This window comes from Hydra vulgaris, chromosome 03, assembly GCF_038396675.1.
Source record: "Hydra vulgaris chromosome 03, alternate assembly HydraT2T_AEP".
In the NCBI taxonomy this organism is placed as follows: Eukaryota; Metazoa; Cnidaria; class Hydrozoa; order Anthoathecata; family Hydridae; genus Hydra; species Hydra vulgaris.
Genome location: NC_088922.1, coordinates 46069794 through 46086589, shown reverse-complemented (window position 1 = coordinate 46086589; position 16796 = coordinate 46069794). Strand labels below are relative to the sequence as shown.

The 16796-nt window shown below is 27.2% G+C and overlaps 2 protein-coding genes and 1 long non-coding RNA gene across 3 annotated transcripts; all 3 read right to left on the bottom strand.

Annotated features, from left to right (window-relative positions):
* Nucleotides 1-10197: 10197 nt before the first annotated feature.
* On the bottom strand, nucleotides 10198-10926 carry LOC136077751 (uncharacterized). Its single transcript, XM_065791941.1, has 3 exons — nucleotides 10774-10926; nucleotides 10456-10678; nucleotides 10198-10382 (listed from the first exon to the last, which is right to left on the bottom strand). The coding sequence occupies exons 1-3, from the start codon at nucleotides 10921-10923 to the stop codon at nucleotides 10288-10290; spliced, it is 468 nt and encodes a 155-aa protein (XP_065648013.1). The 5' UTR covers nucleotides 10924-10926; the 3' UTR covers nucleotides 10198-10287.
* Nucleotides 10927-10941: 15 nt separating this feature from the next.
* LOC136078718 (uncharacterized) lies at nucleotides 10942-11915 on the bottom strand. The gene is made up of 5 exons (XM_065794508.1): nucleotides 11912-11915; nucleotides 11748-11831; nucleotides 11485-11517; nucleotides 11348-11410; nucleotides 10942-11240 (listed from the first exon to the last, which is right to left on the bottom strand). The coding sequence occupies exons 1-5, from the start codon at nucleotides 11913-11915 to the stop codon at nucleotides 10942-10944; spliced, it is 483 nt and encodes a 160-aa protein (XP_065650580.1).
* A 40-nt stretch (nucleotides 11916-11955) lies between these two features.
* On the bottom strand, nucleotides 11956-12648 carry LOC136077750 (uncharacterized). Its single transcript, XR_010637250.1, has 3 exons — nucleotides 12281-12648; nucleotides 12133-12200; nucleotides 11956-12040 (listed from the first exon to the last, which is right to left on the bottom strand). It is a non-coding gene; the product is annotated as an uncharacterized LOC136077750 (long non-coding RNA).
* Nucleotides 12649-16796: the final 4148 nt, after the last annotated feature.

Sequence of the window (16796 nt, the reverse complement as noted above, 5' to 3'; positions counted from 1 at the left end):
TATACAAAATTCTAGGATTTAGGTTTAAAGGTAGACTACCACCTTAACACAAAATATTAAGGATCATTTGAATTCATTTGGTGTCTGTATGGAAAGAGATCTAGTAGCAACAAGAAGCTCATGCAATTAACGGACATTTTTGATCAGTTTTGCCTTAATCAAGCATCTCATCTTGGTGTATTCGACACGTTATACAAAAAAAAAATAAAGACACAAACATACTATTTTTTCAAGGAAAAAGGTGATTCAGAAGAGGGTAAACATGAAATTTAAAATCATAATTTTAGTTTTGAATTAGTAAACAATGAGATTAATGTTGACTGCCATGAAATTGTACAAAAAGTAGTAAATTTTATAAAAATGTCATCAGGTTGTAATCAAATTTTTCAGAAGAAAGTTACTAAGGAATTCGGTAAGAAGGTCGATATGCATCTCGATATTCGTCATTGTTAGAATTAAGTTTTTTCAATGACTGCGCCTTTGTTAAAAACAAAAAAATAGATTGAATTTTTTAAAAATAGATAGCAAATAATTTTGAAGCATGAATTCAAGACGTCTGTCTTGAATTCATGCTTGCAAAATTATTTGCTAGGAAATACAAAAATCGCATCTTTATTGCTTTCAAATTTAAAAAAGCAGTCATGCAGTTGTTAAGGTGCCTAAAAGATCTTTCAGTTGCTCCTTTAAAAAATATTTTAAATTTTGCTGAAAACTTGTGTTTAGGCTTTTTGAATTTACTTCTAATGATGAAGAACCAACCAGCTGAAGCACCATGTAAAATATCGGAAAGTTCACCTGTTACTCTTAAGGATGAATTAAAGCACCTCTCAATAAAGAGAACATCACACACTTGTCTAAATCTACTGATCAATTTCTCTATAAAGTCCACCTCAACAGAAGTATTTTCAATATTTCATATTAAGCCTTCAATATTTCATATTGAAGACTTTTTTTAGAGCTGCACTAGTTTCTGCATAAAAATCAGGTCGATTATCTGATAAATCGTTAAAATCGTTAGTTTTCTAAAAAAAAATTTACAATAAAAATAAGTAATTGTAAGTTTTATTTCGATTGTTATAACATAGATTATATTAACATAGTGTTAGAACACTTTGTTTAAATAATTTTTTTAATATATAATGCAAGATAACATATATAAGTTTTATTATTTAACCAGAAAAACCGAAAACCACCTTAACCGTGGTTTTTTTTTAATTAAAACCAAAACCGCGATTTTTTATAAATGTGGTTTTTTAGAAACCTTAAAAAATGCTACCTTTTTCTTTGTTTTCACAGATCTTAGGATGTTCTGCCAGAAATGGGTCATATTTTAAATTAAAGCACATCAAAATAATTTCCATTGTGTTTTGAACCAATCAGCTTATTTTTTGCTATCGATCGGCTGACTCCTGTAAATTCAAAGAATTATTTTTTCAAAGGCATTTTTTTTAATGTGTCAGAAGCATAATGTAATGAAGAACCTGCTAGCAAGAAATTTGATTGTGGTCAAATTACTAGCTAGCAGATACAATCGACTCTGGTCATAGTGTCACTTAGACTGACAAGCAATGCTTTGCAATCCTTCGGTTATGTTCTGTTGACTGTTCACGATTAGAGAGAGCAAAGTCAGCGTGTTTCTAATTCCGAAAACCATCTTCGACTGCCAAAGTGCTCTTGGTATTTCAAAAAAAAAAAAATGGCCAGAAATATATACTATCTTTTAGTTTGGAAAACGTCAGCCAGTCACGTATTTTATTTTATTTAACAATTTGAGTTCAATAGATTTCAATAGAGCTCCACATAACCTCGTCAATTACTTCCATCACTAAGGCAATACCATGAGCTAGATGAATCTAGTTATTCTAGTTTCAACTTTAGTAGATTTTGAACAAAGTACTTAATCAAGTCATTACCTTTCAATAGAAGGCTCATAAAAATAGATGGTAGGACCAGTAGTTTTATTCTTGTCGCTAACTCTCTCCAATTCTGAATTTTTTCAGATAAAGCTGGGAAACATACCACAATTTCTTTTTCAAATCTCTGGCAACTTTGAAGCATCATGCAATCCGTCATGAGTAGATGATTGAGAAGTTCAAGGAGAAGGGACACGAATATCAGGAGATCTCCCATCATCTTAAAATTAAAAAAATAATAATAATAATATTTAGAAGTATTAGACTCTATTTTTTTATAAATAATTTTATAAAAGATTTTATAAATAATTTTATAAAAAGGCTGTCAGGCTCACCATTCTATGTATATACATGATTAAAGAATTCTTCAATTTAATGGTTTACAGAAATAACCTCGTTTTCCTTTTAATAACCTTTTTATTATCTTTGTCTTTTGCTTTTTTTTCTAAATCATACTTGTATGAATTGCTTGTCAAAACAAGATTAAACCCATATGCTGATGACTTTTTTTCGCGGAGTAATAATTTTTGGAATAGGAAAACTTATGTCAAGGGAAAATATTGGTTTTTATTTGACATTGTTGGTGGCACAACTAGCTCTGAAAAGTTAAAATTTTGTGTCAGAACTTGATAAATAACTTGCGTTACAATTTCTGAGGCCTGAATCTCAATAAGCAGATCCTCATTTTGAGCAATGTCTATAATCTGCTGCGGCAAGATTAATGTTTGTCCAGGAATATCTTCTAGTGTTGTTTTTTTTTATTGAGAAAAGGAATATTAGTCGAAAGTGCTGAAGCAAAATAGTTGTTTGCAAAAACATTTCGATTGAGCTGGAAAATCCAGTCCTAATAAAGCCATTAACAGCAGCGATAGCAGATGCTACCCGAAAGTAGCTATTTTTAAACAATTCGACTGTTTGATAAATTGTTACAATTTGTCCAGGATTATATCACTTTGCATTCAATCCAATGGGTGACAAATAGCCAAATGAACTGAGTGGCGCAGTATCCATTAGTTCAGACTTCATGAGAACTTTCGGAAAAATAAAAAGGGTGGCACAAAATTGCCTGACTCACTCATGCAGATTTCCATTTTAACTAACTGTTCATGCTCAACAGAAGTCACAAATTCAACCTGCTCCTTTCAACAAATAGCAACTAATTTTTATGGCTTATTTGGTACAGTAGTGATACCTGTTTCATCGACATTACAAAATCGATCTGAAAAAAAATAACGCTTTTCCTGCGATGCTTGCAATAAATAAAAAACTTTCCGACACTTAGTTAATTAAAGCCCTGTGCTCTTAGCTGCAGAAATTGGATCTGATGTTTTTACAGATAATTGTGGGGTTCGAGTCAACAATCCACGAAACCAATCAACACCAGCAAACTTACATAAAGTTTTATATATTCGCTCTAACTTTTACCCAATCTATTTATCATATTATGTATTAAACGATATCTTTCTTTATTTTTTATATATTTTTTGTAAACATTCATTCAATTTTTCTTTTATACTATATATCCTTGAAACAACTTAGTAAAAATTATAAATTGTAACACAGTGCTCGGCGATAAGGCAAATCAATGCCTTCTTCTTGCTCCGGCCATTAACTTAATTGTAAATTTATGGAAACTGTTATATTTATTAAACGGCAAAATATAATGTTAAATTAAAAAAATAACTGATGACATAGACCTCTCACTCCAACACTGTCTTTCTATTTTTCTAAAAAAATTCCCTTTATTTAAAACAAAAAAAATTGATCGGAAAAAAATTTATAAATTCAGTTCAATTCAATCAATTTTATAAATAAAACATCAAAAGATCTACATTCGACACAAAATTTTTTTTGTAATTATATATTAAATAACTCTCTAAAAATATAATTTAAAATACGCAGATTATGAAATAACATTTGTTATATATTTCAATATTATATATTTAAATATTATGTATATATTGTACTTAATAACGATTGAAAAAAATATTGCAAAAGCTATAATTAACGTTTTGCATATTTTTATAAAAATGTATAAGTTATAATCATTATTCAAATATACATGTAAAAAAATGTCACGACTATAAGTTTATAAATTTAAAAAATAGAAATACACAGTAGTTGCTTTATATTACGATAAAAATAGAAAAGAAAGTCGCTACCCAGCTGGCACAAATACGTCTTTTAGACATTTTTTTTCGTATCTAAAATGTTAACACTTTTTGATGTCTATATTCAGATAAATATAAGACATCTATTAGTAGTCATCTTTTAAGATGTCTTGAGACAGCTATTTTTCGTCATATCAAGATAATTACAATTAGATGTCTTATAGTTTTCTGAATTTAGACGTCTATTGGTGTTAACATTTTAGATTCTAAAAACACGTGTTTGTGCTGGCTGGGTATAAACACATTTTTTTGCATAAAAATAACAATAAAAACCTTTAAAATAATATTGTCAGTTTAATGTTTTTTTTTTTCAATACTTTGCGAAAATATTTTGCTGTTAAATCTTTCCAACAGCCCGGGACCCAGTTTAACTGTTTTGGAGTGTGTTAGCAAATATTTTAGTGAAAAACATAAGTTGTTAAACTATTCTTAAACTTTGTGTTGAGATAAAATATTAAAGCTTTCAAAAATATCAAAAAACACAATAAACTTAAGTGTTTATTTACGATTACCATAAAAATATTTAGCCTAATAAAATTTCAAAAGTAGTTCTTTCAAAAATAATCTTTTGCCAAAAAATAACAATAAAAAAAACTACTTTTCGGATCGTTTTCTTAATATTTTTGGTCTGCTGCACAATATTCTACAGTTAAATTTATATTTATTGTCTAAGCAAGAGATTTGGGGCTCGTCTCACCTCAGGGGCCTGTTTTAGACCACTCTCCTCTAAATCGTGCTCTTTTTGTTAAAAACAATCAATCTAAATAAGACACTCAAATTTAAATAGGTGTTTTTTGTAATTAAATGATAATTACATAACATTTTTGTCTCAAGATAACTTTCACAAAATATAAAGGTCTTGAATGCTTAAATAACTTTTAAAAAAAAAGTCGGTGATTTTATTATGACCTCAACGCTTGCGGTGGCCTCCAAGCATTTACCCGTGATAATCGTGAGTAAAAACGGCACTGATTGTAAACGAAGTTATTCTATGCAATCGCGATAAAATAAATTAAAAAAAACAATAAAATTAACAGAAAAATTAGGGACTTTTTTCCAAGTTTGATGAGTTTTTTTTATATACCTAATTATAAAGTTTTAATAAGACTTCGGGCCCTAATGCAAGTTTTAGGGCGAGAAAGGGCGGGACCTTTAACCCACTTGCAACAATATAACTATAATACTTTTTTTTAACCATGTTTTTTTTAACCATGTTTTAGGGCTTTGGTTAAAACGTGTTATTTATTTTTTAATTGAAACTATTTTATTTCACATAATTACGTCTATTTTTAAACCTCATACATTTATTAATTTTTAAAAGAAATAAATTGAAAAGTTTAAAAAGGTCAAAATGGAATTTAAAGGAATTAAAACTAAAAGTAGAGAAAATAAATTTTTTTTAATATAAATGTTTAAATAAATAAAATTATCATTAAGTAGGAAAAATGTTTTTTATAGATGCGATACCTGAATTCGCATTGCTTTATCATCCACAATTGATAATCAATTTCAATGGTTTTTTAAATAGGTAATATATTTTTTATATAACTTTTTAAAAAAGCTTATAACATAAAGAAAATATATTTGAGTTATAAATTTATATATTTAAAATGGATAAAAATATATTGGCGGGGGAACAATAATATATGTAATAGAATATACTCAGCGGGCATTTGTTTTTAAAAGTTACGTTGTAAATGTATTTTAAATGTCTTTTAAACATTCTTACGTAAAGAACGTTTAAAAAAACGTTCAAAAGACATTTTAGAACGTAACTTTGAAAAAAATTCCCGTAGGGTATATAACTGGCAGTTGAAAAATAAATTTTTGAAAAAAAGTTATTTCCATTAAAAAGGTGTGTTAAGAAATTTGACGTTAGGAACGTTTTTTTCTTAATTTCCTCGACGTTCCCGTACGTTCCTACTACAAGACTCTTATTTTTAATGTATTCTTTTTGCACTGTTAGAAGGGGCGTTGTAAAATAATTATTCTTCAAACCCTAGCTTATTTTTTTTCTATTTACAATAGATACGTTTTTCTACCTTGAGAAACTGAGAAATACAAAAGCTCAACAAAGGGAAATTAAAACTCAAGAAAGTTTTTATACGGAAAAAAGTTAATAAGTTAAATGAAATTAAAAAAAAGACATTGGTTATTGTTTACGCAATGTTATGCGAGAGGTAAATAAACCGCACAAGGTATGTGCTGGCAGGTGCCGGCAAATAATTGTGAGGTTAATTGCCGGCTAGAAATTTTAAAATATAAGCTTATATCCAGGTAAATGTTAACATGCCTCAGTGGATCCGTCAAACGATAGTAAATGCGATATTCCAAGTTTCAATCTTTGGAGCATTATTTTTGTGTAAAATTTTATGTTTTATTTTAAACAGTACTAATTTTTGTTAGTATAACCCATCATCAGTGTTTCTTAATTATTATTTATTTATTTTTATTAACTTTTTTTTAATATTAGCTTTCATTTATTAAATTTAAGTTTAAAATCTTAAAGTGTACATGCATCAACTAATATAGCCGCGGGAAAAGTATGCATATTTTGACTGATTTCAGAATAGATGCAGCAGAGTCTACATACAAAGATTAACTAAAATAGTATGAGAAAAGTGAGATGCACATAAACCGACTAATTTCGATAGGGATAGACACGTAGAGAGTGTACATACATCAGCTGAGGGTTAGTCCTGGCAGCCAATTAATTAAAGGCCTTTTTTTTAACGCTGCCGGAAAATAGTTTATTAAAATAAATATATATTACTATACATAATTTAGCCTATTTTCCACACTAAAAAATCACTAAAGGAATATTTTTATTACATTTAAATTATTTCTTAACTAGCACTGCAAACAAATAATTTAAGAACTATTTGTTGTGAATTTAGCTTTAATGGTTGATGTCCGAGTTCAGCTTTTTTGCATCATTCAAATCATTGTATATAAATATTCAAATTGTACCAGGGATAAAAAGCGTCCTTTGATATTTTCTTAATATAAATGTGTGATTAAATGATATAAATAACACCAGTATCTATTGTTTCATTAAAAATTAATCAAATTTCAATTGTTTATAGCTCAATGTCATGTTGTGAGTATAACAGGTTCTGCTACAAATGATTTTTAATAAAATGTGAACGAAAACATCCACTTACACTATGTGCCACCAGGAAGTTTTAAACCTCCCCTAATTAGATCTTTTAAATAACTACCATACATTTTAAAATGAATAAAAGTTAATCTTAAAGCATATAAAATCATTGTCAATTTTGCTTTTGTGAACCATGTGTTCAACAATACAAGCACACTCAATTTTACTGTCTTGTTTAATTGTCCAAGTCATCTAGTATGTAAAAATCTAACTCTTCTTTTCAGTTAGTTGTTAAATACATCTATCATAAAAATGATGTTCTGAGCAGTCTGAAAAGTCTGTATCAAATTATAGTAGTAATTTAGTATATACATAAGCGTGAATATACATTTTGCAGCACCTTGTGGAACAGAAAATAAATGTACCACCAGTACCCTGCTTTAATTTACCAAAGGCTTTCTCTAAATGATCAGTTAAAAAATCACCAAGCATAATAAATTGATGATCTCAACTTTTTTTAAGTAAAATATTAGTTATGTCTGTTAAAGCACTTAATGTGTGAAATATTGTATCTGCAGTCATCAAGTTAAAATTTTTTATTAATATATAGTTAAGTATATTAATATAGTTTAGTATATTAAACCTCTTAGTGTGAGATATTTTATCTGATGTCATCAAAGTAAGAGTTTTTATTCTACTTATACGGTATTTTGTACTTTCAATTTCGGCTTTTTGCACTAATATTTTTGCACAGTTCTGCTATTTTCAATAAATTTTGTTGACAATTATCTTTTGCATATTGATTAAGGATCAAATACCACGCTATACAAATCATCAGAAATTTTTCATACATTTATAATTTTCCGTCTACAAATAAAAACTTGCCCCTAATTTGTTTTCAATATCTTTAACTATAGTTAAAGATATTGAAAAAACTCTAAAAAAACTAACGCCAAAATAACAAAAAAAATATAATGCCAGAGTTGAGCAAATATAACGCCAGTTATCCGTTATATTAGTGTTATATTGCCATTATATTGGTGTTATTTTGGCGTTAGTTTTATCCGCTATATTTGCTCAACTCTGGCGTTATATTGGCGTTATATTGAAGAGAAGATGACCTAACGGCAAAAGCGTTATATTTGGCGTTATATTTATTATACTGATACTATTTTTACGAGCACATTAAAAAACAAAAACAAAAACGTTTTAAGATAGTAATCACTATATAAATAATTTAATTGACTATGATCAGTTAAATTATCATTGTATGTTCAGTTAAATTATTATTATATGTATTGGTTATGAACATATAGAAATGTAATAAGATTAATAAAATAAATTAAAAAATAATTGCAACAGTGTCTAAAGTTTTCATATACAATTTATAAGCATTTAAAAAATATATATATATATATATCCTTAAAATTGGGTACAAGATGTTGACACCACTCAAAATTACAAAACGAAAAAAGATAACCAATTTATATCATGTGTGTTTTATAATATATTTTCATTTAATTGATCATTTATAAGTATTTTAAAAAGATATAACCTTACCATTGTTACTTGATTTTGATGCCACAAAATAAAGGTAAAATTAATATTAAAAAGGTATAATATATATTAATTTAAACAGGTGTTTATAATAACTTTTCAAAGATATAGCATTACTATAGCTTCTAAGTGTCGATGCCACTAAAGATATAAAATTAAAAGAATAATAAGCAAATAACACCTTAAAAATTTATTGAACATAAACTCGTATTGAAAAGATACATGTACCTTTAAATGCTACAAAATGCTGTTGCCACTAAAGGTTACAAAATAAAATGAACAATAATTTAAAAAAGCATCTTTTACGAAGTCATTTATAATCATTTTGAAAAGATACAACCTTATCATTGCTAACAGATGCCAATGCCATTAAAGACTGCAAAATACAAAAGATAGCAAGAAAAAAAAAACATCTTCAAAATGTCATTTATAATGATTTTAAAAGACATCATTTGTAAGATTATCATTGAAAAAACACATCATAAAATAGGGTATAACATAAAATCATAAATATTTTATTGGTTATTTACAAATATTTCGAAAAGATATAACTTTACCATTGCTACTGATATCACAATTGCCATTGATATCACTCATAAATAAAAGAAAAAAAGAAAAAAAAAAAGAAAACAGGTAGACAACCTCATCAAAACATATGGATCATATACTTACAGTGAAAAGATACTTATGACTTTAAAAGTGGTACCAGATGTTAATCCGTCGGTAATAAATGTTGCAGCCAATAAATAACACAAATTAAAAATATGTATAATATATATTAGTTTAAATAGTTGTTTATAATAATTTTTCAAAAATATAACATCCCAGGACAAAATTTGTATAGATTTTCTATACAAAAAATCAATCCTTTTTTCTATAGGCTTTTGGAACATATTTTCTATAGAAATTCAACTACTAAAAGTCTATAGAATATGCAATTGAAAGTCTATAGAAGTTTCTATACAAAAAATCAAACCTTTTTTCTATAGGCTTTTGGAACATATTGCCTATAGAATTTCAACTGCTAAAAGTCTATAGAATATGCAATTGAAAGTCTATAGAAGTTTCTATAAAAAAGATCAATACTATTTTCTATAGGCTTTTGAAACATGGTCTATAGAAATTTAACTACAGAAAGTCTATAGAAGTTTCAATAGATCGTATTTTTCTAGAGTGAATAGAAAATATTTTCTATTATCATTTAGATGGTCTATAGAATCGATGGAATATATTCCATCGATTATAGACTATATTATATATAGTACATATATTATATATTACATATATTATATATTACATATATTATATATTACATATATAATATACTACATATATTATAGATAATAAAATTGCTAGCTATAGCAATTTCATATACTTTTTATGATATTCTATAAACCATCTGTATATTACATATGAGGAATATTTGCTATTGGGAGAAAAAATAAGAAAAAGAGCATTTATAAACTTTTAAAACAAATGACTATATATTAAATAATCAAAAAAGACAGAAATACACTATGTACATTCTTATAACATCTTTCATATTTTAACGCTTCTTAACTTTCGACGCAATATTTAATTTTATTTTGATTGCTGTTCGCACATCCTTTGACGACACTCCCAGTATCTGACAGGCACAAGCTAAAAATACAAAAGAGTTCAATTAATTATTTCTTTCGTTTAATAAAGAAATTCAAATGCTATAACTATTTACCAACAACACCATCAACGAGGTCTTGACAAATTTTGGGTTTTGCTACTTTGTCAGAGTGAGCATTACTTTGCTTGCCAGAAAAACTGACACTTCTCAGATAGTCTGTGCTTCCCACCAATGACACCAAAAGATCGTTTACAAATCTATTTGTACCATGCGATTTGTTACATTTGCTGAATTTTACATGGTCAATGTATATTTTGTGACCTGGCACTAATTGTTTCTAAATTACAAAGTAGAAGTTTTATGAATATAATTCATATAATTAAATATATAAATAAAAAAAATAGATAAATTTTGCAACATGAAAATTCTTACTCTACTAGATCCGTCTGGGTAGTTAGGTTCTTTCCAGATTGGAATGGATATACAAACAGGAGTTTCAGTAAGATTTGATTTAGAAACAAGACTGTCATTAAACGCATTACTATTTGTTATGCTAAATGAATGATTAAGTTGATCAGACATATCAGAAGATATGTCTGATCAACTTAAGTTGAGAGTGTGGGAGGTTGCTCCACTAGACCCATATGAAGTGCTGGGTGCCTTCCACTTCTGAAAAGATGAATGAAAACTTTGAGTTACATTGAAGTCACATGTATTTTCTAATTCAACAGAATCATTTAATAAATCTGAATATTGATTTGAGTTAGAAGTAAGACTTTTTGTCAATTTTGGTATATGATGTGTTAAAGAAGATAGATCACGGGGCTTGTTTAACTGCAAAACTGCATTGGATAAGTCCTGGGTTGATTTCTCTAATGAACTTAACACACAAATAATCCCTAAAAAAGTCATTAAAGCAAACAAGTTAAAATAATAAAGTTAATATTATAAAATGCAATGCATTTCAGAAACAATAAAGCCAAATAGAAAACAAAATAACATTCACTTTTTTCATATTCAGAATGCTTTTTCATTGATGTCTCCATTGTAGTGAGAAGTTGAGCAAATCCTAATTATATAATCATTTAAAATTTTTTAACGATGCATAAATTATTTTTAAATGCATTTCAAAGCTTTACTTACTATTTTCATTGCATTCCTTTCCTTTAAGATCACCTTAAATACAATACAGCTATATTAACTTCATTAAAAATAAAATGACATCATGGAGACCCCTCCAAACCACAAAAGTGTGGAACCCTGTGTGTACATACATACATACATACATACATACATACATACATACATACATACATACATACATACATACATACATACATACATACATACATACATACATGCATACATACATATAAAAATGTAGATATGTATAAATTTAAAGACACCTGTCGCTCTTTCTTGCAGTTGTTCTCTTAAAACTTTATTCTCTTCTTTCAGTTCATCAAGTTTAATTTCGAAAGCAACTTTATCTGCATTCTAAAATAAGAACATAAAGGAATACTGAATTGAACAAAGTTTACTATTAAATTAAAAAGAATTTACCGCAAACCCATAGTTAAAATTAGAAGTATTTATAATATACAATAAACGTACAATGTTTTTAATAACTTCAATGTCTTCTTCAACACGCAATCGTTTAGCTTTTACACAACTTTTACCATCATATTTCTAAATTAAGCTGATAAACGAGAATGAAATATTTTTAAATAGCATTTAACATTTATAAAAAGTTCTTAAAAATGTTCATCTTAACTACACACTTAAAGTTACCTGATTTGGTAATGGTGGCACAACTTTTACAAGGGCATTTGCTTGATTGTTTAGCTCCTCCAAATCATCTTAATTATTTAAAATATAAAATATTGTAAATATTTTTCCACCTGCATATAAATGTATATATATCCTAAATTCTACTTACCCCCCGATTTCAAGACCTTTGCCTCATAATTTTTCCAAGTAGGAGAACCAGACTTTAACGTCTGGTTCTGCAACAGTGCATTGAAATGACTTGATGGCCACTCTACAACAACATTTTCTCCATATGTAACAGGACCTTTAATCCAGTCAGTTCGACCAACCTATATGAAATTAGTTAACTAATAATAAATATTTATTTTTAAAGAGATTTTATACCTTTACTCTATCAAACTTTTCCATTTTATCAAAAAAGAAAAATTAAAATTAAAATAGAATTCAATAGAATTATGAACAACAAAATTGTAAATAGAATATTCAAAATTCATTTTAATTTAAGTCTTTTCTTTGCTATTTCAAAAAGTCAAAAAAACTAAAAAGCAATAAATGATATTCACAAATTTAAAAAATAAAATAAAATAATCTTCTTTTTATAATAATCCTCTAATTATTATTGTCCTCTGTAGTTGCTCTTTTTTAAATTTCTTATGTTTAATTTATACAAGCCAAAGTAAGGAAGTCATTCAATTTATACCAGTCAAAAACAAGGAAGTCAGACACATTGACTTTCTGTTGTAATAACAAAAATATTAAAATACTGATAATATAAATTTTCCCACAGACTAATGGGAAAATTGAAATGAAGTTTCTGTTTATACAAGCCAAAAAAGAAACAAAATAGAAATAAAGTGCTGCAATAAAGCACATGATTAGTAATAAGAAATATTTTTACTATTAGTAATTAATGATATTTTATTTTTATTATTATTAATTTTGAAAATAAAAGTTTCTTTATTTTAATGATTTTTTTAAACAATTTTAAATCTTTAGTTCACTCTTAATGCATCATGTTTATTAATATTTACATTAATTTAGTTTTGAACTTTTTGAACTATTTCTTGCAGCTAACAACCACCCAAATCACCTAACTTCAACATTTTGATTTTGTTTTTATGACTCTTTTATACTTTAAAGGATCCTTATTGATAGCAGTTGAATATATTGATATATTTGTTGAAAATGACAATACTGTTGACAATAATGAATATTTTAATAGAAAAATTATTATTAACATATTTTTATAGTTTTTTATAAATAAAATAAAAATTGTTTTAAAATCCAAAACAAGATGAAAGCAATTCTGACATTTTTCTTTAATTTTATATTTTAATTAATATTTTTTAGTAATGTTTTTTAATCTTTAAATGTTACTTGCAGATTCTTCCATTGTACAATCATTTTTCACCATTAATTTGCATGTATATATATATATATATATATATATATATATATATATATATATATATATATATATAATATATATATATATATATATATATATATATAATATATATATAATGCAGTGCTGATCCTAACCCCAACTGTACAACTTTTCGACAGGCTAAGAGTAGACATGAGTGAATCTATTAGGAACAACCATGTAAGTGTCGTCAACTTTAACTACTTTAGATATAATCTTTGTTGCATCATAAGCAAAAATATGTTTATCAAAGTCACCTTTGTAATAATACCAATCAGTATTACAAGAAAGAAAATGTTTCTTTGATTGCAACTTGTATCCAACAATGAAATAGGATAAACTTATCTTTAATATTGCTTTTATAAGAAACACAAAACCAAATGACAGTTTAACATAACAATTGCTCCGTTTTTTCCCACTTCAAAAAGAATGTGTTGAAATAAGTTGTCCATAAACATGCATGCGATAACAAGAAAAAATTTCTTCAAAATTAGAAACACCAGCTGTTTTTAATGCTTCCATTGTAAGAAAATCAATAACTGCTGGTTTTATATCAAGATGCACAAGACTTTCTGAAGTTGGCAGAGATTGTCTAAATATATCATTAAATAATACTTGAAAACCTTCAGTCGAGTTGTATCTTTAAGAATAAAGGATATATTGTTTAACAAAAGGACTGATTTAGCAATTTGTTCTGCAGCAAACACTGTACCATTGTGCATTTTTTTCATTGCTCCAAGGTAATTTTCAAAAGTGAAACATGAAGTTGCCCATAAAGGCCCCCAATTTTTTACACTTAAAGCTAAGTGACGAAGTAGGTGTATATTGAAGAGACAATGATTTTTTCCATATAACAATTCCACATCTGATGAAAATTCATTCAACAAAGTGTTGGCATCATCCACCATTCCTTGATGAATTGAATCAGATACAAGAAGCATTATAGCTGTGACAAGTTTTATCCAATGAGAAAAATATGGTGCAGGTATTCTATTTTTTTCTAAAGGCCAACCAAAAAACAGAAAGTTCTGCCATTCGGAAGCTTTCCATTTCTCTTCAGTTAAAGAACGAGTGTCACGACCACAATTATTTGGTAGATTGATATTTTTTCAACTGTTACTGATATCACATATATTTTGAACTGAAAGAGAATAATCAGCACCACGATTATCAATCCACAATGACACAAAATGTTTAGTGACTCCTAAAAAGACACTGTGCATGTAGTCAGGAATAGTATTATTGATTATATCAAAGCATGGAATATCTATAAGAATTGAAGTACCTTTTACCCCATTAATAGGATAACCTACTGCAACAGCATTTATACAATCTATCATATGTAAATCTTTTGAACGATGCTGAAAATTGATATGTCTATATACATGTGCTCCATCGTGATGCTCACCTTTAGCATAGCAAAAGTCACATCCATGATATCCGTTGAATTGTTTAGTATTTGTAAAAATTGGACGGGCTATAGTATCAGTAGTGAAAAATAGTAGTTAGACAGCGTGTATGCTGATCATTGCCCCAAGTAAATCCGATATTCCATAATGATTTTGCTTCTGCTACAAATGGCTTCAAAAAAGTAGTAGCAATTGGTTTGTCTTTACCTAACCAAATTCCAGCGCAAATAATATTATTTTTCCTGTCTGAAGGAATAAGTTCATTGATTGATGCCAAAATTGGATAAATTGATCTTGTTGAAGAGTTGTACAAAGGAGAACCATCAATATTAAAAGTTAAAGTAATATCATTGGGAAGCAGAGGCAGTTTTTTGTATGCATCTCCATTTATGACATCTGACTTGTAAGAATCAGCCGATTTTGTCCATGAAACGTACATTTCTAAGACTCTCTTAGTATATTTCTCAATTGATTTTCTATTCCACAATACAGGAAATAAGAATCTTGTGCCATACTTTTTTTTTTTTATCATACAAGGTATTACACATAGGACATCTCCCTGTTTCCACTTCCCCAAGATAATACTGAAAGTCTAGGCAATACAGATGAACTTGAACTTGCTCATGAATACTGCTTAATTGCTTTTTATATAAATAAAAAGAAGAATAGGGAAAGTCTGGTTTTAACAGGCATACTAGTTTTAGTAAATCTTCTATTGCAACATCAGACAATCCATGTCGTAAAGAGATTGAAAGAATCAAAACAAAAATTTCAGAAATTGAAACAAGAGCAACACTGTCTACACCTTCTTCAACCAAATCATTGGGTTCCTTTTCTTTTTCTACTATATCAATAGGTAGTTGCATGGTTACATTGAAATTAGCATCATCTATACCTCTTTCTACTTCAGAATCAAATACATTTTCAGCTGAAATCTGACTGATATTGTCTGTTAATCTACATTTTCTATTTCTGCACAAAGTTGAACGTGGGATTACAACATTATCTGCTTGAAGATAACATTTGTAATGTTTCATTTTACTTTACCTATATAAAATAGACTTTACCATATAAGTATATTTATTATTATTATTATTATTGTTATTATTATTATTATTATTATTATTATTATTATTATTACTAAATTTAATCTACAACAGAAAAATCTATGAAAAAGGTGGAAAAGTCACTAACGCCTTCCATGGTAGATCCAATACAGAAGGTTATTACCAAACATATATCATTACCAAATATATATATATATGTGTATATATATATATATATATATATATATATATATATATATATATATATATATATATATATATATATATATATATATATATATATATATATATATATATATATATATATATATATAAATATATATATATCTGTGTGTGTGTGTGTGTGTGTGTGTGTGTGTGTGTGTGTGTGTGTGTGTGTGTGTGTGTGTGTGTGTGTGTGTGTGTGTGTGTGTGTGTGTATATATATATTTATATATATATATATATATATATATAAGATATATATCAATAAGGATCCTCTAAAATATAAAAGATTAACAAAAACAAAATCAAAATGTTGAAGTTAGGTGTTTTGGGTAGTAAGTTTATAAGAAATAGTTCAAAAAGTTCAAAACTAAATTAATGTAAATATTAATACACATGATGCATTAAGAGTGAACTAAAGATTTAAAATTGTTTAAAAAAATCATTAAAAGTAAGAAACTTTTATTTTCAAAATTAATAATAATAAAAATAAAATATCATTAATTACTAATAGTAAAAATATTTCTTATTACTAATCATGTGCTTTATTGCAGCACTTTATTTCTATTTTGTTTCTTT